The sequence below is a fragment of the Felis catus genome, chromosome D3 (genome assembly GCF_018350175.1).
Source record: "Felis catus isolate Fca126 chromosome D3, F.catus_Fca126_mat1.0, whole genome shotgun sequence".
Lineage (NCBI taxonomy): Eukaryota > Metazoa > Chordata > Mammalia > Carnivora > Felidae > Felis > Felis catus.
The window spans coordinates 31,052,058-31,075,348 of NC_058379.1; the positions used below are offsets into that span (position 1 = coordinate 31,052,058).

Consider the following 23,291-nt stretch of genomic DNA (forward strand, 5'->3'; position numbering starts at 1 on the left):
CCTGAAAGACTCCACCAAAAAACTGCTAGAGCTGATACATGAATTCAGCAAAGTCACAGGATATAAAATCAATGTCAGAAATTGGTTGTATTTCTATATGCCAATAATGAAGCAATAGAAAGAGATACCAAGGAATCAATCCCATTTACAATTGCACCAAAAGCCATAAAATACCTAGGAATAAACCTAACCAAAAATATAAAAGATCTGTACACTGAAAACTATAGAAAGCTTATGAAAGAAATTGAAAAAGACACAAAGAGATGGAAAAACATTCCATGCTCATGGATCGGTGTTAAAATATCAATACTACAGAAAGCAATCTACACATTCAATGTAATCCTAATCAAAATAACACCAGCATTCTTCACAGAGCTAGAACAAACAATACAAAATTTGTATGGAACCACAAAAGACCCCAAATAACAGAAGTAATGTTGAAAAAGAAATCCAAAGCTGGAGGCATCATAATCCCAGACTTTAACCTGCATTATAAAGCTATAATCGTCAAGACAGTGTGGTATTGGCACAAAGACAGACACATAGATCAGTGGAACAGAGCAGAGAACCCAGAAATAGACCCATAAATATATGGCCATCTAATCTTCTACAAAGTGGGAAAGAATATCTAATGGAAAAACAGTCTTTAGCAAATGATGCTGGGAGAATGGGACAGCAACATGCAGAAGAATGAACCTGGACCACTTTATTACACCATACACAAAAATAAATTCAAAATGGATATAAAACCTAAATGTGAGGCAGGAAACCATCAAAACCCTACTGGAGAAAACAGGCAACAACCCCTTTGACCTTGGCTGCAGCAACTTCATACTTGACATGTATCAGGAGGCAAGGGAAGCAAAAGCAAAAATGAACTATTGGGACCTCATCAAGATAAAAAGCTTCTGCACAGCAAAGGAAATAATCAACAAAACTAAAAAGCAGCCTATGAATGGGAGAAGATACTTGTAAATTACATACAGAATAAAAGGTTAGTATCAAAAATCTATAAAGAACTTATCGAACTCAACACACAAAAACAATCCAGTGAAGAAATGGGCAGAAGACATGAATAGAAACTTTCCTAAAGAAGACATCCAGATGGCTAACAGACATATGAAAAGATACTCAACATCATCCATCATCAGGGAAGTACAAATCAAAACCACAATGAGATACCACCTCACACAAGTCAGAATGGCTAAATTTAACAACTCAAGAAACCACAGATGCTGGTGAGAATGTGGAGAAAGGGGAACCGTTTTTGTGCTGTTGGTGGTAATGCAAACTGATGCAATCACTCTGGAAAACAGTATGGAGATTACTCCGGAAATTAAAAGTAGAACTACCCTATGACCCAGCAATTATACTGCTAGAAATTTATTCAAATGATTAAAAAATGCCAATTCAAAGGAGCACAGGCACCTCAATGTTTATAGCAACACTATCAACAAAAGCCAAATCATGGAAAGAGCCCAAATGTCCATCAACTGATAAATGGATAAAGAAGATGTGGTATATGTATACAATGAAATACTACTCAGCGATGAAAAAGAATGAAATCTTGCCACTTGCAACAGTGTGGATGCAACTGGGGGGTATTATGTTAAGCGAAATAAGTCAGTCAGAGAAAGACAGATATCATATGATTTCACTCATATGTGGAATTTGAGAAACTCAACAGATGAACGTAGGGGAAGGGAAGGAAAAATAAGATAAAAACAGAGAGGGAGGCAAACCATAAGAGACTCTTAAATACAGAGAACAAACTGAGGAGTGCTGGAGGAGGGGGTAGGAATGGGGTTAAATGGGTGACAGGCATTAAGGAGGGCACTTTTCAGGATGACCACTGGGTGTCATATGTAAGAGATGAATCACTGGGTTCTACTCCCGAAGCCGAGACTACACTGTGTGTTAACTAAAAAATAAATTAATTTTTTTTTTAATTTTTTTTTCAACGTTTATTTATTTTTGGGACAGAGAGAGACAGAGCATGAACGGGGGAGGGGCAGAGAGAGAGGGAGACACAGAATCTGAAACAGGCTCCAGGCTCTGAGCCATCAGCCCAGAGCCTGACGTGGGGCTCGAACTCACGGACCGCGAGATCGTGACCTGGCTGAAGTCGGACGCTTAACCGACTGCGCCACCCAGGCGCCCCATAAATTAATTTTTTAAAAAGATAATTTCCTCACTTTGTTGAACCCAATAATTCATGGGCGGTCTAATGGACCCAATATTTTACAATTACATTTCACACCACTCAGGTGTACAAAATTGTAATTTTATTGTCTTTTAACTAAATTTACTTTCTAATTGCATACTTACTATGTCTGATGCAACAATTTAATCTGGTTAATTGCAGATAGATTCGATCAATTCACTGTTTTCTCCACCATTTCAGACTTACACTCCGAGGATTAATGGCTTAGCCCCACCTCACCCTTATCACCATTCCCTCTCAGAGTAGCATCTAAAGGCCAGAAGATGTCAAGGGACTGGTGACAAAGGAATGTCTGTCCACAGCTCTTAGCTGGCACCTACTGACATCTCTGGTCCCTCTGATCTTTGATCATTGCCTCTGTCCCCATTGTTCCCACTATGACTTCAGTTGTCAGGGTGCAGGATGCATATGTATGATTTTGTTTCCCACTCAGTTTCTTGCAACATATTTTGCTTTCACTGAGAAAATCAGCAGTAATTTCCCATAATGTCCCCACAGAGTGATCTTAGAAGATGATCATATGCTCCCTGATCCATTAGGAACCTATGGAAGTGCTCACCTTTCCTGAAATCATCGGGCTGCACGTGCCAGGCTATACCTTCCCACACCCACAGTGAACCAGCTACCCCACTTCTTGACTCCACCTCTCTCTTGGTCTCAAGGACTTCCATTCATACTTAAAAGTGTTGTTACCAGAAAAGGCAAGCCAAATCTGGTGATGAAATCTCTTGGCATTCCTTCAAAATGCTATTATTACCACCATTCTCAATTCGATATAATTTTCTAGCTGATATGTATAGTAAAAGCTATGGAATGAGCATGCCGTTTTCAGTACCTTTTGTCTTAGATGGCTTTGCCACTCCAGTGACTCATCAGGACAAATGCTGGATTTATTCTTGGCCTCTATAAGGCCCACCACAGGTCAGTTCCCTCCATCCCCCAGGTTGCTCTGCTCCTTGGTGGGAAACAGGCCAATAATGAGCATCTAGCTCATCTCCATCTTCTCATCACTTTGAATCCACAGAGGGAGAGTCATCTGGACAGAATCTTAATGGATCACTTACAACAGAGAAACTAAACTACCCAGCTCTCAGTTGAACACACATCATGTCTGTTCATGCCTGCAGCACCCTGAATGCAAAAATTTGAAGTGCCTGGACCTGATCAGCTTGTTTTCTGATGAATAATTATGTATGAATCCTTGCTATAATAGCTATTAATTGAGAGTTTTCTGTGTCAAGTTCTTCCATATTTTATTATACCTAACACCTACAATGACAGATGAAACAATATTTGACAGTATAAGAAACCTGAATTTACCTTAGATGAGAAACTCAAACTCAGAGAACTTTTGCCACATGTTTGAGGTCTCAGGGCTGGCAAGCATCAGGGTGGGGATTTGAACTATCAGGCCATGGTTTCCCCACTGCAGCATTTGGACCTCAGGGAGACCAGTTTTCCCTTGATCGCTTTGTATTATTGCTTTAATTTTTTTTTTCAGAACATATTCAGTCCTTGACCTTCTTGTTTTTTAAAAAACTTTTTTCAAGTGATTTCTATACCAAACATGGGGCTTGAATTTATAACCCTGAGATCAAGAGTCACATGTTCTACTGACTGAGCCAGCCAGGAACCCCTCAGTCTTTGACCTCCTATGTCATGTTTTAGAAATGGTTTCAGTCACCCTGGAAAGTAAGAGAAGATCAGAAGAGGCCACTCAGTGGGCTCAGGGCTCTACCCCATTTCAATATGAATACTACTCTTTTACTTGATTTATTAACTTCCCACATATTTCATATGAGAAGAAGTTTCCATTACTTTAAGGGGAAAAAAAGTCATGGATAGTATAAATAAGGGAAAATGACAGGTGATTCAAAATCTTTTTGATCAATGTTTTCAAATTCTTTTATTCCAAAGTCTAACAGTGAACCAATCAAAGAGTTGCCTTAAAAATCAGTATTTTGAAACTCCTCTCTCTCTCTATTTTCAACCCTAGTAGAGATCATTAAAAAAGCAAGAAATTTAAGGGAGCAGAGGAAAAACAAACACTTGCAGAGGTAGCTCGAGTCACAGAATAGTGACTTATAATTTAATTTATCCAAAAGAGTAGAAAATTCCCACCTGGTTCATCCAAGACTGTTGAAAGCTGAGAGTGACCAAACACATAAACTGTGCTTTCCAGGTCAAACGAATCCTGAAGTTTTTAAATCACCATAAGTAACCAGAAAATAGTACTTCTCTGGCTCTTGCCAGGCTCTGTTGAGAACACCAGCCTGCTTACACCCAACTGCCACTCTGAGAGTCAGCAGGCCTTGCCTAGACTCCCAGGGTCCTGCATGCCTGATGTGGGCATTGACATTTGCCCAAACCTGCCTGCTGCCTCAGGTTCCTTGACTCTAGGCCCTGCCACTGGGAGTTCTGCCGCTAGTTTCCATGATGTTCACACACCAGTGACGTCCGCTGAGTGCCACTGCAGTCACCTGCCCTCTGAGACTGAAGCCTGGAAGCGACACCACCTCCCATCCCACTGCTTCTTTCTGCAGGAATAACCAGCCCAGTGCTACCAACACCTAGTCTATCCCAGAGAAAGGAACCCTTGGGTCTGACTTGCTCTTTTCTTTCCACCTCCTTACCCTAGGCATGGGCACCTACAAGGAGATGAAGGATCAGAGGAAGTGACAGACACCTGACTCCGAATTTTATGAAGTCAACAAGAAGATTAGGTTAAAAGAAAATAATCCTACAAAATGCAATGGACTCTACAGAGCCAATTAATACTTTGACACATAGAGGCTATATATATATATATATATATATATATATATATATACAGTAATGGAGGACATAGACTCTGTAGTTAGACTGTCGAAGCACAAATCCCATGTCTGCCACTTAACAGATAAGTGAGTCAGACGAGTTCCTTTTCTTCTCTCTGCCTCCATGTTCTCATCCTTACAATGGAGACAATGATGGTACCTGCCTCCTAGGGTTCTTACAATTGTTAAATGGGTTTCTACATGACAGGGGCTTAGAATAGTACCTGGTATATGGTAAGAGTCTTAGTAAGTCTTCCTTTAGGGAACATGGCTGGAGGCAGGAGTAATTATAAATGCACAATAAATGTTTGCATGCACACAACTTAGAAATAATATGTAGTTAAACTATGGTTCAAGCCTGGTGTTAACCACTCAATCCTGCTTCCTAGGTTTGATGTCCTTAGACAGGAGTGCTTGGGATAAAAAAGTATTTGGGTAGTTGCTGGTTCCTCCTTTTCAATTATACTGTGCTGTTTTCTGAGCTATGAATAATCATAGGTAATCATACATCTTCTAATCTTTAGGAATAATTCATGTTAGTCTATGATGTGTTTCTACCCCATTCTGGTCACTCTCATATTGAGCCTTGGAGTTCTCAGTCTCTTAATAAGCAGAGTTCTATATTTGAAGTACAGAACATTTATACTCAAATGCACAATATACCAGCTTTGGTTGTTTTTATTCTTAACAGCGAATGCACAAGGCCCAACATTGGTGAACTGCTTCTTTCCATCGTGACTTCCTATCAGTGCATTAGAATGTGAACACACTTTGCTGTCTACCGCCTATAAAATATGCCCCACAGCTCTGGCAGCTGGATTTGATAGAACTGCTATCAGGGTGGAGAAAATTCCTTCAGAAGTTGTTTTAAACCAGCCACTACCAAACATCTTTCCTACTTGCCTGTCCAAGACCTCACATGGATTTTTTCAGGTACTACTATATTTGTGTTACCTGTTTGCACAACCTAGAGATTTGCTTCTTAATTGTTGGTTGTCCAGTGGGATACAGATTTTGTATTATGCTAACCTGTGCCTTCGATTTTTTAAAAAAGGGGAAATATAACTTAGCATTAAAATCAGAAAAAGACCATCGTATAAGTATTAATAACTACAAATGAGTTGAACTGAGTTGAATTAAAACTTTAAACTATATGATTAGATTGAATAGCCCAGAGAGTACAGCAAATGTTCTAGTCATTATGTGTTACAGCTATGGATGATGGAGGGATGCACTCATACACATGAGCAGCACTGACCAGAATCTGGGCCCCTTCTGCTTTTCCCTGGCACTCATACTTTTGAGGCCTTTGTATGACATCTTAGCCTCCTGACCCTTAAATAATTCCACTGATAGTGACTTTAGTCAGGAGTTTGTGTGTGTGTGTGTGTGTGTGTGTGTGTGCACATATGTACAAGTGTGTGTACTGGAATTAGAGACACCCCAACAGTATAATCTGCCCAGCCCTAGGTGGGAACCCAAGGTGGGACAGTTACTAAAGAGAAGGCTTCTGTGAGTTTTTACATATGCACTTCTTTTCTCAGGAGACTACACCATGATTGAGAACTGCAGTCAGCTTATTGGTTAAAATATATTCCCAGGACTCATTACACTTGGTACCTGTGAGATGCATTTGCTGAGGGGTGTGCTAGATACTGTGACTTGGCAAAAGATTGACAAGTCTTGGCTTGTGTTACAATTCATAAATGCTAAATAGAGAACTGTCTTTTTTATTAAAGCATCAGAAGTAGGTCTAAATACGTTTGGGAAAATTGATTCATTCAATCCACAAATATCTATTACCTGCAAACTGTTCCAAGCCAGAGTCACAAAATGAAGGCACATCCTTGAAAGTCATAGGTATATTTATGAATGTACCCCCAGTGCCTAATACCATATCTGGTGCTTGGTAGCCACTCAAAAGATTTATTGAACAAAAAAATCAGTGAGGACACTGCTCTTCCTCTTCATGCAACTTAGAGTCTACTGCTCAATAAAGACAATTAAACAAGCAGTGCCAATGCTGAGTGGAAAATACCTGGATAAGGGAGCTCAGAGGATGGACAAAGGGACTTGTCTCCTGCAGGGAACTGTGTTGAGGGTGTGCAGGAATCAGCCAAGGGGAGAAGGAAAAAGGAACACAAGATGTTCTAGACAGGCAAAGGTCTGGAAGGAAGAAACTGAGAACACAGTTCCAACTGAGAGAAGAAAGTGGGGCCATGTGACAAAAACACAAAGCACAGGGAAGAGTGGAAAGACATGAAGGTGAAGAGATAAGCAAAAACCAAATTGTGAAGAGCATTGCCAGTCATTTATGGAATTCTGAGGTTTGGACAGACTTTACTAGGTTTCTGGAATTGGCTGGTATGTGGCCACAAGAGTGAGTGGTTTGAAGGCATGAAGGCAAAATTTACTGGAGATGGAGCTGGCTTCCACTACTAGTGGAAAGGCAGAAGCAGATGGATATGGTGAAGAATCATAGTTCTCATTAGACATTAGATGCTCTGTCTGCTGGGTCTAATCCCAGAATGCCTCCAATCTCCCCTCCTGCTCCTCAGTGGTTCTGGGATCTCAGGACAGCACACCACAGTCTGACAAGAGAAAATCAAGTCAGAGGGCAGTTGTGAATTTTCCAAAGCACCATCTAGCCAAGTACCTCTGGATGGACCACAACAATACACCCTTGGCAACTGAAGCCCTCTCACACACTCACACATAAACCTTCTCAGCTTCGAATTCTAAGAAGGAAGAGAATAAAGAAGAGACAGAAACACTTATGAGCAAGAATAAAATGTTTGTTAGGCAGAACCATAAACCCTTCCATCCCCCTTTTGTCCTGGTATCCCAGTTATTGGCTCTCCCCAGTCCCGTCCAGCCAACATCTGGTTCAGGCTGGTGGGAGCTCAGGCCATGACAGATGTGTCCTGCATGCTGGCCCTTTCCCTTTTGGCTTTGACTCTCCCAATTCCATTTATTGCTAGAGTCATAATAGACCATGAGACCCTTTAGGGAAAGAACTGCCACTTATTCATTATTGTGTTCCCAGTGTTGGGAGCTTGATAATTGTTTGGTGCATAAATGAATGAATGTGGGGTCTTAGGAAACAATGACTTACCCAAAAGAAGTGGCATTAATGCAGGAACTCCAGCACTCCAAAAGAACACTGGGAGAATATTTGGATGAGATGCTAGCAGTCTTCAAGTGTACTTCACACAGGCTCATAAAGGAAGTCTTGAAAGAGGTGCCCTTTTAAAGCCACTAGTGCATCCAGCAGCCACCCTTGACATGATGGAGGATGGAGTGGCCTCACAAGTTCATGAAGGGTCTTCTTCCTATTATGCATATCTGGGCAGTGAAGGGCTTGAGGAGCCTGTGCCACTGTGCTCACAGAAAGAGGGTTTGGAGTAGGCCGAGTGCAACTCTCTCATATGACCCTGCTGATAAGATGCTGCTGCTTCTAGGCTACAACACATAACATAGCAATGCCCAACAGTTAGCCACAAGGTGCCATTTTGAATGTGAAACTGAGCTGACTGAGGCCATATCAGCTTCTGCAGAACCATGGGTCTAAACCAAAATTTTACAGCTACCTCTAGCATCTGAACTTACGAGTCACTCTTATCCATCTCCTATCCCCGTTCCACCCTGTCTCCCACACACAGAGGGTGGCATGGTGCAGGAATGCAGAGTCCCATGAAGGAGCATGGAGCCAAACTGGGCCCATGTGAAGTGTAGGAGGAACCCAAAGCAAGCAAAGGCATTCCAGGACTTACAACAAAGAAATGCAGTAATTTTTTTGGAAGCCTCTAACTTTGAATTGAAAGACAATTACCTATTAGGTGTACAATCTTAGACAACTTAATTTTTTGAGCTTCAGTCTCAAAATTTAACGTGGTTAAATTGAGAATGGTAATATTTATTTGTTATGGTGGTTAGAGGAGTAAATGAGATACTCCTTTCCAAATACATAGAACATTGCAGTTTGCATTATATATATATATATATATATATATATATATACTCAAAAATGAGTAGTTTTTAAGCTTGGGGAAGAATTCTGACCTGGGGTTACTTTAACTCATTAACTGACTAGTCAGAGAGTTAGATAGAAGACAGAAAAAAATTTGAGATATGTTCACTGCCACCTACTGGCAGAAAAAAAAAAGTTTGACCATTAACTTTGAAAGGCCACCAAATGCTGAATAGATGAATGGATGCCTCAGGGACTCTGCTCATCTCCTGTGACTTGGGTTATGGTCTTTGACAAATTGCTTTGCACTCTCTAATTAAGAGTGAAGATAAGAAAGATGATAAAACAATGATCAAGGTGCCAGAATGAGGTAAGACTCCCGTGCCTCCTTAATGTTGCAAAGGCTCTTGTCCTTGGTGTGGCCATGTCCTTGTAAGTAGAACCACAGTTGGAACCTGATGCTGGATTCTGGGCAATCTCTTGCCTTTCTATTTTGCATAGAAGTCAGATCCTGCTTTCCCTGAAGTGTAGCCCAAATAAATTGCTCATTCAAGTATCTATCACCACTTCTTCACCCAAATCCACAGCAATGACAGAAAAAAAAAAAAAGTATAAAAGGGAATGAAGTCATAAGAGCACTGAGAACAGGTTGGGAGATGTCAGAGGACTAAAACTTGTGATGAATTTAGGGAGCTGGAAGGTGGATGGGTCATACTGACAGATAGACTAAGGAGTACCATAACCCAAGACACACAGGAGAGAAACCTGGAATGGAGCCCACCAGTTTTTCACAGAGGAGTCCACCAGGGTCAGCAGGATGGAAGCTAGGATGGGAGAAAGGAAGAAATTAAGGTGCTCCATATAAGAATTATCTGTAGATCAATGGCATGGCATACAAACTGCACCACTGAGAGTGCCTTCAAAGTGAATGTAAAGTAATACTCCTTAAAGCATACAGGAGGTCACCCAGGAGGAGTTAGTTTCTCAGACTGGGGATCAGAATTCCAGAACAATCCTCTCCCATTTTAGCTCAGCTGGGTGGGAGATGTGCCATAGCTATTTGCCCTCTCACACCCTTCAAGTAACTTCTGACAATTTATGTGCCCCACCCACACACAGAGAGCCACCTGATGACTCTTTTTCATTTAGGAAAACATCAAGGAATCCTATCCAAGAACTAAACCAATCACACCCACTCCTTCACTTATATGTATGAATGGAAAATGTAGGTTCACAAAGCATTGGAGAGGAATGAGCCATACAAATGGAAAGGAGCAAGATCAATAGAATCATTGACTTCTGAAAAAAAACAAGTGATTCAAGTAAGAGGACAGATTTTTTTAATTGAATTTATCTTTATAAAGATTAGACAAGGTATGGATCCGTGACTTCAAAAACAGTTTGCTATGAAAGCAAGCCAATGAAAAGATAAATAAGAAGTCATAGAAATAAAATATACAATTGCCAAATTAAAAATTCAATAGAAGACATGGAGGAAAAAAGAAAAAGTTGAAGAAGTCTTCCAGAATGCATAACAAAAAGACAAAAGGAGGAAGACAATATGAAAAGAAAGATTAAGATACATAGAGGATTAATCCAGATAGACCAGCATCTGACTAATAAGAGCTACAAAAAGAGTTACAGAGAAATAAGGAAAAGACAAAAAATAATTAGAAATAATAGAAGATAATTTCTCAGAGTTGAATAAAAACATCTGTAATGGAAATCTGACTTTCCTGACTATCTTTCCTTCATGTCTAATTGAACATGATAGCTAAAGCTCCAACAGTCATCTCGGACCATGGATCTACCTTGAGAATGATACAGACTTGATTCTTTATGGCCCCCTAGAGCTCCAGTGTAGATTTGAAATGCTTACCTCAGGCTTTTTTTCTGTAAAGGAGAAATAAAGTTTCATCTTAACTAGGTCCCTGGTGTTTGCAGATGTTCTGTTGTATGCAATGAACCAAATTTAAATTCTGTACTGTCCAATATGGTAGTCACTAACCACATGTGGTTTTTAAATGTAAATATAAATTAAATGAAAAATTAAGGTCCTCAGTCATACTAGCCACATTTTAAATGTTCAATTGCCACATGTAGCTACTGGCTACTGTAGAGGACAGAAGAGATATAAAACATTTCCATCATTGTGGAAAGTTCTGTTGGATAGTGCTGCCCTAACTGATGCAAGTCCCTTCCCACAGAGATTCTTATGTTCTGGTAAAGGACATAAATCCTGCCTACTCTCTGAAGTTCCTGGCAGAATGTGTGCCATAGTATGTGATCAAAATGGATCCATTGAAGAAGAGGCATTTGAGATGCACATTAATAAAGCTCATATGGATGTAGAGAGGGTTTTCCAAGCATATTGAACAGCCTTAACAAAATCTGGAGGCAGAAAGCCACAAGTCATATTCAGAGGAGTATCAATTTATTAACATGTAAGATGATAGGAAGATTAGATAATATTTTGGAGTTCAATGAAGGTTAAGGTGAGGATTGAGTACTTAATTAGGCAAGTATTGAGTTTTTGAAGGTTTCTGAATAGAAGGAATTATACTAACAGAACAGCACTTTAGGAGAGGTCAGCACAGGAAGAGACTAGAGGTAATATAGGTGTTAATACAAAAATCCAAACTTAAAGGTAAAAACATAGGCCCCTTTTTATCGCAGTGGGGATGGAAAGAAGGAATTAAGGCATTGACGTTTTGTCAGTAGATTCTACAGGATTTTCCAAATGACTATATAGAGAGGTCAAGGGAGAGAAAGGAGCCAAAGATGATGCCAAGGTCTCTGGACTTAGGGACCAGGGAAATGGTTTTGCCAATATGGAGGAGAGGTGGGAAGAGGAGCTTATGAGGCAGATGTAGAGATGCCTAGTGTGCATTTTCCCCCAAACTTGCAGAAATTTAGAAGAGAAGTTAAGGCTAGAGATAAAGGATTTGGAGGCCATATCCTCAGAGATAAAAATCAAAACCACAGAAGTTGATGAGACCACTTAAAAAACATATAAGTTAAATGGAGAAAAAATTCTAAAGATACAATCTTAAGACAGGGCTAACTGTGGAAAATGGAAGAGATCAGAAAGAATGTAAGGACACTGGCACAAAGAAGTGGCCCAGAACAGGACAGGGAGCATTTATTAGGGAGGCTAATGAAGGAAGCTTTAAGAAGCAGAAGATAGTTTTAAAGGTTGCAAAAGAGGTAAAGAGGGTGGAGACTGAGAAAGGTGTTTGAAATTGATGAGCAGTACTTCAGCAGGGTGCTGTGAGCCGACAACACACTGTCAGGCCCTGCAGTCCTCAGATAGAAAGGAAAAGTAGGCTGGGGTGTCTGGGTGGCTCAGTCTTGATTTTGGCTCAGGTCATGATCTCACAGTTCATGAGTTCGAGCCCGGCATCAGGCTCCATGCAGGCAGCTTGCTTGCGATTCTCTCTCACTTCTTCTCTCCCTCTCTCCCTCCCTCTCTCTCTCAAAATAAATATGTAAACTTAAAAAAAGAAAAGAATTTTAAAAAATAGCCCAAGATTCAAAAAAGAAAAGAAAAAAGAAACGAAAAATAGTTTAGTGGTAAAAGCAGAGGACAAAAATAGAGAACTAGCTTAAGAAGTTATCACGTTTCTGTTGGGAGATTTCTAAGGGTCTTTTTATAGGTTCCTGCTTTCAATTCTGCTGATATGATTGAGGCATACTCTAGTGTAATGCAAAGAAGGGTCAAGCCTCTCTTCTTTATACATCAATCAACACATAAGAATGTCATTATTCTCTACCTAAAATGCATATCACGGGTAAGGACAAAGCCAATATGTGGAAAACATGTAGTCAAGTCTTTTTTTTCTTTTAACTTGACTTAAAAGTGTATTTGTTCTTCAAGTAAGGGTAGTGATGCCAAACAAACAAGCGAAAAACAAAAAACAAAAAAAACAGGAAGGGGGGTGAAGAAGGAGGGATGGGACAGACACAGAGCAAATTGTGATCTGAAAGATATCAGGAAAAGGACAATAAGAGTTAACCCTCAATCTAGAGGTCAAAAACTCTAAACATAATTTCATTGGATACTGAGAGAGGAACCAACATAATGTCAGAAGACAGTAGCAATAATTGGCAAACTAGAATCTGAGTACATTTTTTTAAAACTTGGTAGTTAATTGGACATTGAGCAGAGGGATCCTTCCTGTAGATGACTTCTGTTCTCTACATTCAATTGCACACCTGATCCAAGACTCAGGCCTGCATCCTGTCTGATTGTGACAGCCTCCCTCCCATTTCTCCCAACATAAATGCACATTTTCCATCAAGCTAATTTACAAGCACATATTTTACCGGATCATGGCCATGTTTATTAAAAGAAAAAAAAAGAGAAATTTTCAATGGCTCCCCTAGTTTCCACCAAAAAGAGAAAAAGAAAAAAGAAAAAAAGTGAAATAGATTCTTCTCCTTGGCTTTCTATCACTCCCAATACGTATCAGGGATTTTTCACTCTTAACCTCAACATATGCTCTTGGCTGTAGTCAGACTATTTTACCACTAATGAGTACTCAAGTAAAAGCTGTTGCTTTCTTACATCTTATGTTCCCTTTTCCTCCACCCTTCAAAGATTTATAAACATACTCATGTATTAATCTCCCTTGATTTTACTAATTTTAAATCTAATATTTCCTCTCAAATTTTACATAGTGATATTCCCTGGTGAAGAAGGAAAGAGCCAAATATATTCTAATCACCTTAGGGCCTTTTCCAAACTTATCCCCCTACTCCTATCCCCAAACTCTGCTGTGTGCCCACAATCATCTGTGAGTTTTAGTGCTACTGATATGAGAATGCACCATATCCCTCATTCCTCATTGCTATAAATAAGTTATATACTATTCTGATTCTGACACCAGTTACAATGTGTATATATTTTCACACATCTCCAAGCAATTCTCTGACACCAGCAGGGTGTCCTACAATTCAACTCAATTCTGACACTGCCAACCTGGACTTAGCATCAGGTCTCACAAGGCAAGAGCTGAGTTCCTACAAGACTGCCTCCACCTCACTTCAGACACCAATGGCAAGTCCAGTTATCACCTGTGCTTCTGACCCACTGGCTATAGATAAGAGATTGCCACAACTTCCTCCTTCAGTTTGATTGATTTGCTAGAAAGGCTCACAGAACTCAGAAAAAACATTTTACTTACTAGATTATTGGTTTATTATAAAGAATCAGGAACAGCCCGTTGGAAGAGATGCACAGGACAACATACAGAGAAAGGGGTGTGGAGCCTCCATGCTCTTTTGGCAAACTGCTCTCCCCAAATCTCCCTATGTTCATTAACCTGGAAATTCTCCAAAGCTTATCCTTTTGGGTATTTATAGAGGCTTCATTACATAAGCCTGACTGATAAAATCATTGACCAGTGGCAATTGAACTCAATATCCAGCAACCCCCACTTCCTGGAGGTCAGAGAGTGGGGTGATAGTGGGGGTGGGGCTGAAGATTCTGACCTTCTAATCACATGGTCAGTTCCTCTGATGACAGCTCTAGGTGATTACAAATCCTTTAGGGGCATTCTAAAAGCCACATTATTGACATAACAAAAAACAACTTTATTGCTCCCATTGCTTAGGAAATTCCAAAGGTTTGAAGAGCTCTGTACCAGGAATAGGGATACAGACCAAATATATATACATTTATTATACATCACAATATCACACTATGCCATACTAGTTCATTTTTAATTGCTTGGAATGTACTTTCATATACATATGCCTATTATAATTGGCCTTGGCCTGTTTGATACTTGAGGACAAAAACACTGAATGGCCACACTCCTGGCATTATGGCTGAACATATGATAGGTGCTATTCACCAATGTCTATGTACCTTCCAGGTACAGAGTAGGATTGATTTATCCAGCTCACTTGGATGTTAGATCATGGAACTTATTTTAACAATGGAAATGTGAGTGGAAATAGAAACTCATATGTCAGGGTGGGGTTTCCATCATCCTAGGTCCCTGAGTAACTACGAGACTCCCTGCTAATTTGCACTAAGCATGTAACATGATGGAAATATAAACTTTTGCTATGTTAAGTCACTGACACTTGGGATCTGTTTGTTTCTACAGGATATCCTTTCTTCCCAAAGTGTGGCCTTTGGACAAACAGCACCTGGAAGCTTGTTCAAAATGGAAAATCACATTTCCTACCTAAGACCCACTAGATCTGTATTTGATTCTAAAAAGCTTTTCTTATGTTTCATATGGTTATTGAAGTTTGAGAAAAACTGGCCTAGACTATCTTGACAAGTACAGAAATTGTAACTTAAAAGTGGCTGAATCAAAACTTAAAATGGTACACAGAGAGCAAGGAAGGATGGCAGTGCATGCTATGTGGTGGAAAAAAAGGAGAGCTTGACTGATGGAAAACATATAATTATACAGGGAAAGATTGGAAAACAGGACATCAGTAGTGTGTGCTTGTTACTGTTGGCTGGATTTAATGAGATACTACAAGAAAGAGATGAGCTACAGAAAGAAGTGACTAAATACAAGCACGAAAAAAAAGGATTCAAAAGGACAACACAACAATGTGAATGCACTAATGCCACTGAACTGTAGACTTAGAAATTAAAATGGCAAATTTTATGTTATATGTATTTTATCACAAAGTTAGAAATAAATAAGATTCTTTAGTGACACATTTGAACCCATCATTAAGGAAAAAAAGGATTTGGAGCACCAGGGTGGCTCACTTGGTTGAATGTCCAACTGGTAGTTTCCACTCAGGTCATGATCTCACGGTCATGAGTTCGAGCCCCACCTCAGGCTCCGTGCTGGAGATTCTCTCTCTCTCTGCCCCTCCCTTGTTCATCGCGCTCTCTCTCTCTGTCTCTCTGTCTCTCTCTCTCAAAAAACAAACAAAGAAACAATCTTAAAAAAAAAAAGAAAAAAGAAAAAGAAAGGATTCAAGAAAATCCAGAGTCAGGGACTTTAGCTGGACAAAATATCTAAGGAAAATAGACTAAATGCATGAGTCTCCCCCAAAGCCTGTTAGACTCAAAGAATACATGAATAAAAAAAAGGAAGGAAGGAAGGAAGGAAGGAAGGAAGGAAGGAAGGAAGGAAGAAAAAAAAGTCATGAGGCAAAAGGAGAAATATACAACAAACCTAAGAAATAGGTCTAGATCTGAACTGTCCAATATGGTGGCAGTAGCCACAGGGTGCTGGTGAGCCCTGAAAGTATAATGCCTGTTTCCTATTCTTCTCATTCTTGAATGGGAGTATCTGTGTGGTCCCCTATTCCACCATTATTCACTGGCTTGAGGGAAGGTATCACATAAATTGTCCTTTTGGTTTATTGGTCTCCAGATCAAGAGGAGCCACATCTGGACCTGATGTAAAGACATTTTTTACCTTTTCAAAGTTATTCCTGCACCCCAAAACTCTGATGTGCACCCCACATTCCACCAACGAAAATTTCCATTACAACCTAGAAGAGACAAGGCCTCATAAATTCACACTTATGTGCAGCATCTTGAATTATGGACAATGTTTCTATGTATCTTGAAATATTCACACTTTGAAATAATTTATGCCTCATAAGCAGAGGTAGACATTATCTAATGGCCACTGGTTTTAGCCCCATACTGAGTACTAATAGTTGATATCTCCAAAAATGCTTATTTGTTTACTAAAAAAACAGATTTGGGGACAGTATATAATGTCAAGTTTACAATTTTGTTTTATTTTCAGGAGTTAAATCATTTGGAACTGAGAAATTGGCCATCCTACAGATGATAAATACTGTCAAGGACACTTCATCACCAATGAATGTACCTTCTCATTTTGCAGCAGTTACTGACAATTTGGCAGGAAGACCAAAAATACTCTGAATATCACACATCAGAATGACCAGTTAAAATGAGTGGTCTGGTCCTTCCATTTTATTAACCATTTCTTTGACACATATTTTTACATCATATAAAGTCCCTGCATAAGCAACAAAAGTTAATATATAGTACCAAACAACAGTTACACAGATTATTTTGGGCGGGGGGGAGGGGGCAGTGGGACTTTGTGTTGGGATTCTAGGGATTGGCTTGTTTACAGATATTTACCATGTCACTATATACATGTATTCCTTCCAACTGAAGACACATCTCAATACTGGTTATTTCTGTCTCATTCATATAGATATTAAGACATTTGAGCATTTCCTTAAAGCATTTCCTTATAGAAAAGGTCAGACCTTGTTTGAAACCCTGAAGCACCAGAGCAGAGAGTGAGCCTAACAAGTACTGGGTTCCCAGGTGAAGTCAATGTAAACCTCTAGAGCCAAAGTTTGACTATACCCAAGGATCAGAGACCTAGTGACCTCAATTAGTACTCAGTGAATGCTACCAGGCAATCTGCTATTGAGCAGCAGATTAAGTACACATTTGTTTAGCAACAATAACAAACATCACCTGAGTGCCTACTCTGTACCAGAAACTACTGCAGACAACAGGACCACAGAGATGAGCATATAGGCTGAGGAGTCAGCTTTCACAGAACCTAGGTTCCTGAGATGTCCCATGTAAAACATGGACTGTGGTTTCCCATCATAATTGCATACTGATCACTTGCATTAATGGATACACACAAGATTGTTCAGTTAAAAGGACCAGAAACATTTGAAGAGCTAGCTGTCCCTTCACACCTCAGTTGTCAACAACCTGCTAATTTGCTATTTTCCAAAGCATTGGATGTTTTATGCACTTTCCTGCTTATACCAGCACTGTTTTGTTTTGTTTTGTTTTGTTCTGTTTTCCTAGACTCTGAGCTGTCAAGGGTGGGGATCATGTCTATAAGTATTTATGTGAGCCATACCTAAGAAATTCCTCTGCCCCTGAGCTGTTGACAGTTCATCATTATGTGACCCTAATGGACCATAGCTTTATTTATACTATTTCCTTTATTGGGAACAGTCTAGACATGGATATCCAAAACAAAAGAGAAGGTATTAATACCAAAAATATGAGAGCTGTAAGGACCAAGCTCTTCACTTCAGATAAGAACATTGCGACCCAGTGGTCAGAGACTTGCCCAACGTAACAGAACTGCTCTATGGCAAAGCAGGCCTCCTGGTTTCTGGGCCATTCCTCCAACCACTGACTGGTGCATCTTTCCTTAGTATTTGTTCTATGTGCAACATTTCTTTAAAATAAATAATCAATCTTTATGGTGCTTCACAAGTTTTCAAAGTGTTCTCACATTTTTTCCATACAGTTCTCATGACCATCCTATGAGGTCAGCACAGATGTGGAATCTGAAATGAGATGATTATGGTAACATTGCTGGTTGGTGGCAAAGTTAAGACCTGAACTCAAATTTTCTCCCTCCATTCTACATTGGAAAAAACAAGACTCCCTGTGTTAAAGATAGGCACCTGACCTCCGGCTGCTGGAGTTAGATTGCAATGTGAAAAGAATATGGTGAGGGGGTTTCAGACTCCATGACAGATTCTGAGAAGTTCAAAGATAACTTGGCTATGGGCATGTGCTACATGCAGGATGGGGGCACCTAGAGTCCCTGACATGACCCCAAAACACTCATTTGGAAACCCTGGAGTGAATCAGAATAAGACAATTAAGAAAGGGTGACAGAGACTTTCACATTACATGAAGCAAGGTTTGTAGCATGAAGGTTTATGTCCAGGTAAGTGCAAAAACATGATTGACAGAGTGTAGGTAAGGAAATTCCATTCTTGGACAATTATGAACATAAGCCATAAAATCAAAAGTTCAGAAAAAGAGAGCTGTAGAGTCATCCTATAACAAATGAAATGGAAATGGAAATGGAAATTTCAAATGCAAAGAATTTGACCACTCAATTCTGCCTTGAAAAGCATGCATGACTCCCACGAGCATCAAGCAAAATTATGAAACTGCTTCCATGGAAAGAAAGCAATCACACAGCCTTTCTTTCAGTTATAATTATAGTTTCAGTTATAGCTATTCCTCACACTGAGACCTGCACCCAGGATGTTTTATCTTCCCTGAGCACACACTTACTAGATGGAGGATAGATTGGACTACCAGAAATGGGTGGGAGCAGAAGAAAAAGTAAGAGGAAAACAGGACAGTAAAAAATTGTCACACCCCATTCCCAAATTTTAAAAGCAACATATGCATGTCTGACTTAACAACTGCCACAGGGGGAAAAAGTGAAGCACAAATTCAACAGAAAAAAGAGAAACAGTTCTACACATTTTTGATTTCTAGTTTTCTGGCTTACTCCTTGGCTGTACCAACTGATTTTGTCATAAAGTAAATGAAGGATAAAAGAGAGCCACAGGGAGAAAAACTTTTTGTTTAATACCTGCCAAGGAACCTACAGGGTATTCTGAAGGTATGGCAACAAATAATCTCTTTAAAGGACTTCCTCATCTCCTGGCTGCGGAAGGCATATATCAGAGGATCAATCACAGAATTACACATGATGAGTATAAGGTACATATTAAAGTAAGACATAAAGCAAGAACAGTAGAGGTTCTGGGGGCAAGAAATCATCAAAATAAGATGGAGAAAGAACGGAGCCCAGCACACGATAAAAATGCCCAGCAGCATGGTCAGGGTGACAGCTCCTTTCATGCTGGTCATTTGCCGCACGGAGCTGTATCCACGGAGAGCTGCTATCCGCTTGACATGAGCCCTTGCCAGGAGGAACATGTGTATATATAGAGACGCCATGAGGAACAACATGGTAAAGAACATGGAGATGAGGCAAATGATGACATAAGTGGATTCATAGTAAATGATGAAAACAATGCCACAGCCTGTGCAAAAGGTCCAGATACATGCAATAATTACCCCAGAACGCTTCACTGTCATGATGTGGTGGTAGCGCAGAGCATAGAAGATGGTGACATACCTATCCACTGCAATGGCCAGCAAACTGCACATGGAGGCCACCACAGAAATGCAGATCATGGAGTCAAACACATTGTCAATGTGACGCACAAAGGCATCTGCTATCACCAGGTGCTTATTATTTATTAAATATATGGTAATGGTCTCCCAGGTGTTAGACATGCTCACCAGCATGTCAGCTACTGCTAAACTGCACACAAAGAAATACATGGGGGAGTGCAAGTTCTTGTTCTTCACTATGGCACCTATGACCAAGATGTTCTCCAAGAGGCTGATGAGACCCAGAGTCAGAAACACTTCCACAGCGATGCCCATCTCTTCACATGGGGAAGATTTGTTCTTGACATTTGGTCCTGAAAAGTTGCCTTCTGTGGCATTCAGGTTGAGATCCAAGAAAAGCACGTGAAATGAGGAATTCATTGCTCCTCTTCTTGGCAACAAATTTACTGTAAAACAGGTTTTTTTTTAAATTTTTTAACATTTATTCATTTTTGAGAGACAGAGAGTAAGTGGGGGAGGGGCAGAGAGAGAGGGAGACACAGAATCAAGCAGGCTCCAGGCTCTGAACTGTCAGCACAGAGCCTGACTCAGGGCTCCAACTCACTGCGAGATCATGACCTGAGCAGAAGTCGGACACTTAACCGACTGAGCCACAGGTGCCCCTGTAAAACGGGTTTTAATCCATGATTCTGAGAGGTCAACAGTCTACCAAAGAAGTACAACAGCATGCCAAAAGCTAGCACAACCTAAGAATGAGGTTGAATAGGCTCAACACATTAGCATGAGGCTAGTGTGTCCCAGTCTGCCTGGAACCCTGGAATAGTGTCTCTCCAACATGCACACAGGCTTAGAATTTTCACCATCCTCCGCTGCCTTTGAGTTTCCATTCTTTCACATGCCTCTTACTGGAATGACCAGACATCTCAGTGTGCCCAGAATGGTTTCACTTTTTATGCTTGTTGTCCTGGCACCCAAGTTTGCTCTTAAAAGTGTACCAAACTCATAACCTACAAAGTCCCTTCCAGTCCGATTTTTACATTTCTGAGGCTATGGACTGCATTTTTCTCAAGCGAGCACAGATTTCTAAATGATATACAGGCCCACGTTCTCTTAAGAGAGAAAAGACAGGTGTCTTGTCAACGTTTGTCCTCACACACTTCTAAAACCTGCTAGGACTCAGTCTCCCTAGGTGTAACTAAGACTACTGTGATCTGTTAATCTGAGCATAATTACATGTAAAAAGTTACTGTCTTCAATACATAAATTTAGATTGCACATGTGTTAAAATTGGAGCTCACAGAATGCTGTTTTTAACTTTATAAATATTTTCCCTGACTTCTGCATTTGAAATTCCACAAAGTGTGATTAACAGATTTAAAATTCCCAGAAACACAGTACAAAGAAACAAGGGATTTAAATTTGCCAAATCCTAGAGCAAGATACTTCACTCTTTTATTGCTCAGTTTCTCTCCCATGATTTATATTCACAAATGCCTTTGTCCTCCAAACTTAGACCACATCTAGGGAGAGAGTTAGAATTTCTGTCAGCATTCTCATTCTCATCATCGATACAAAGTAGGCTTTGAACAGTAATCATTTGTTATTTATGTCTAATTCTATCTCAGAGATAATGACCAATTGTATTATTATGTTAAACATCACATCAGATTGTTTAAATAACCAGTTACCTGCCTCCTACATGTAGGTTAGACATGATTTTGCATTCCTTTCAAGGCAATTTTAATAGAAAGTTTGGCTATTTACCAGTGCTCCCTCGTGCTTCTTCTCTTGCACAGCAGCCCTTGGGCTCTTCACTGGGGACGCTAGCTCAGCCTGGGTACCTGGCATCCACAGGCTAAATGTCATCACCCTAGGATAGGATCTTCTGAACAAAGTGCTAAGGCAGCTTGAGCCTCAGTCACAGTTCCCTTGCCTTTATGCAGCCTAGCAGGCCCGCCTCTCTGTCACCGCCTCCTCTAGATGGGAGTCTGTGCCTTCTCTCTTCTCAGTCAGGGGCTGAGCTACCACCTAGTGGTCAGAGACAGAGCATGCCCCTCCTGGTAGCTCTGACCATTGGCCTTTGGAGCTCTGGTGACACTTGCATAGAACAGTGTTCTCCTATTTGTGGATAATCTTTCCCCAAAAGTGTGTTCAGATGTATTTTCTAGCTAGTTGATCTTTTTGACATTGCTTCTTTTTCTTTTTCCCTTATGCACTGATGCAAATGCTGTCAGAAAGTGTGACAGCTCAGCTTCTCCCATCCCTGTTAAGTCCTTCTATCCAGGACAGCCAGTCCCGGGTGATGAGATTTTTGCAGTGATAGTGGGGGATCAGAAGCCAATGGACCAAGAAAGAATACTTGAAGACGTCTATGGTGCAAAAATGTATTTTATTAAAGCATGGGACAGGACCTGCGGGCAGAAAGAGCTGCATCAGACCCTGTGGTTATATATTTGGGAGTTGGGGGAGGTAAAGTCAAGGGGAAATTTTCAATGGGATTTTCATATGCTAAGGAAGATTCACAAGATACTGGAGTCCTAGCTATTGTCAAGCTAAGGTTGTTTTTCCCTGTAGCAAAACATTAAATTAAGACAGTAGGGAGTTCCTGGAGAAAGTTTTTACTCTGCCAGCCTCAAGTATCTACCAATGGGCTGCAGGTTATGAGGAAACTTAATTTTACCTGTCATTTCCTTCTTGCCTTTGTTCCCCATATCATGGAGGGGTGATGTTGGGACTCCAGGAAACTGAGTTTATAGGTTTCTGGAGATTAAGCGATTGATAAGATTGCCTTTTTCTTGTAATTTACTAAGATATTTGTAAACTGATGGAGACCCATGTCCTGTGTGACTGTGATCTCTGTCAGTTCGCCATTTGTTTTCTTTCCTTTCTTTGGCCTTGGGCAACCAAGAGTGCCTGAGGAATATCACAGACATCTCACCTAGCAGCAGGGGGTGGGAGGAGGTTGCCCTAGCTTGCACTTTGTCCTCAGCCGACCTGAGGCTCCCTTATCACTGAGAAACCAGAGTCTAGGAAGCCCTCAATTGTGACTCTGATTACACACCCCTTTGTTGGCTCAAGACTGTATGCCACTAGAAAAAGAAGAAAATAGACATTCCTCTGGCCAAATATCCTGGCTTTTGGCAATGGTTTCAAGACCTCTGCTACCTAAAACACTGACCTCTTCTCTCAAAAGGATCTTTATCACACAACCCAAGAGAAAGATGCACAAGTACTGCCAGGACAAGCCCAGGGCTGAAATGTTCAGGGCTGCTTTACTACCAGAAATGTGACTAGAGCTTCACACTTGATCAGACAACCTTTCCAACAGGGAACACAAGGCCACAAACTAAGTGGTCCAGTGACACTAGTGTCTTAGTGCCA

At 40.4% G+C, this 23,291-nt stretch overlaps 1 protein-coding gene and 1 long non-coding RNA gene across 2 annotated transcripts in view; both read right to left on the minus strand.

Moving 5' to 3' along the window:
- LOC123381324 overlaps positions 1-2,574 on the minus strand; it is a 56,526-nt gene extending 53,952 nt beyond the window's left edge. Inside the window, exon 1 of the long non-coding RNA XR_006588205.1 lies at positions 2,329-2,574. This is a non-coding gene — a long non-coding RNA (uncharacterized LOC123381324). The remainder of the gene's footprint in view (positions 1-2,328) is intronic.
- Positions 2,575-17,863: 15,289 nt separating this feature from the next.
- Positions 17,864-22,016, minus strand: MC5R (melanocortin 5 receptor). Its single transcript, XM_019814371.3, has 2 exons — positions 21,675-22,016; positions 17,864-20,356 (listed from the first exon to the last, which is right to left on the minus strand). Exon 2 carries the CDS (start codon positions 20,328-20,330, stop codon positions 19,353-19,355), a length of 978 nt encoding a protein of 325 aa, XP_019669930.1. The 5' UTR covers positions 20,331-20,356; positions 21,675-22,016; the 3' UTR covers positions 17,864-19,352.
- Positions 22,017-23,291: the final 1,275 nt, after the last annotated feature.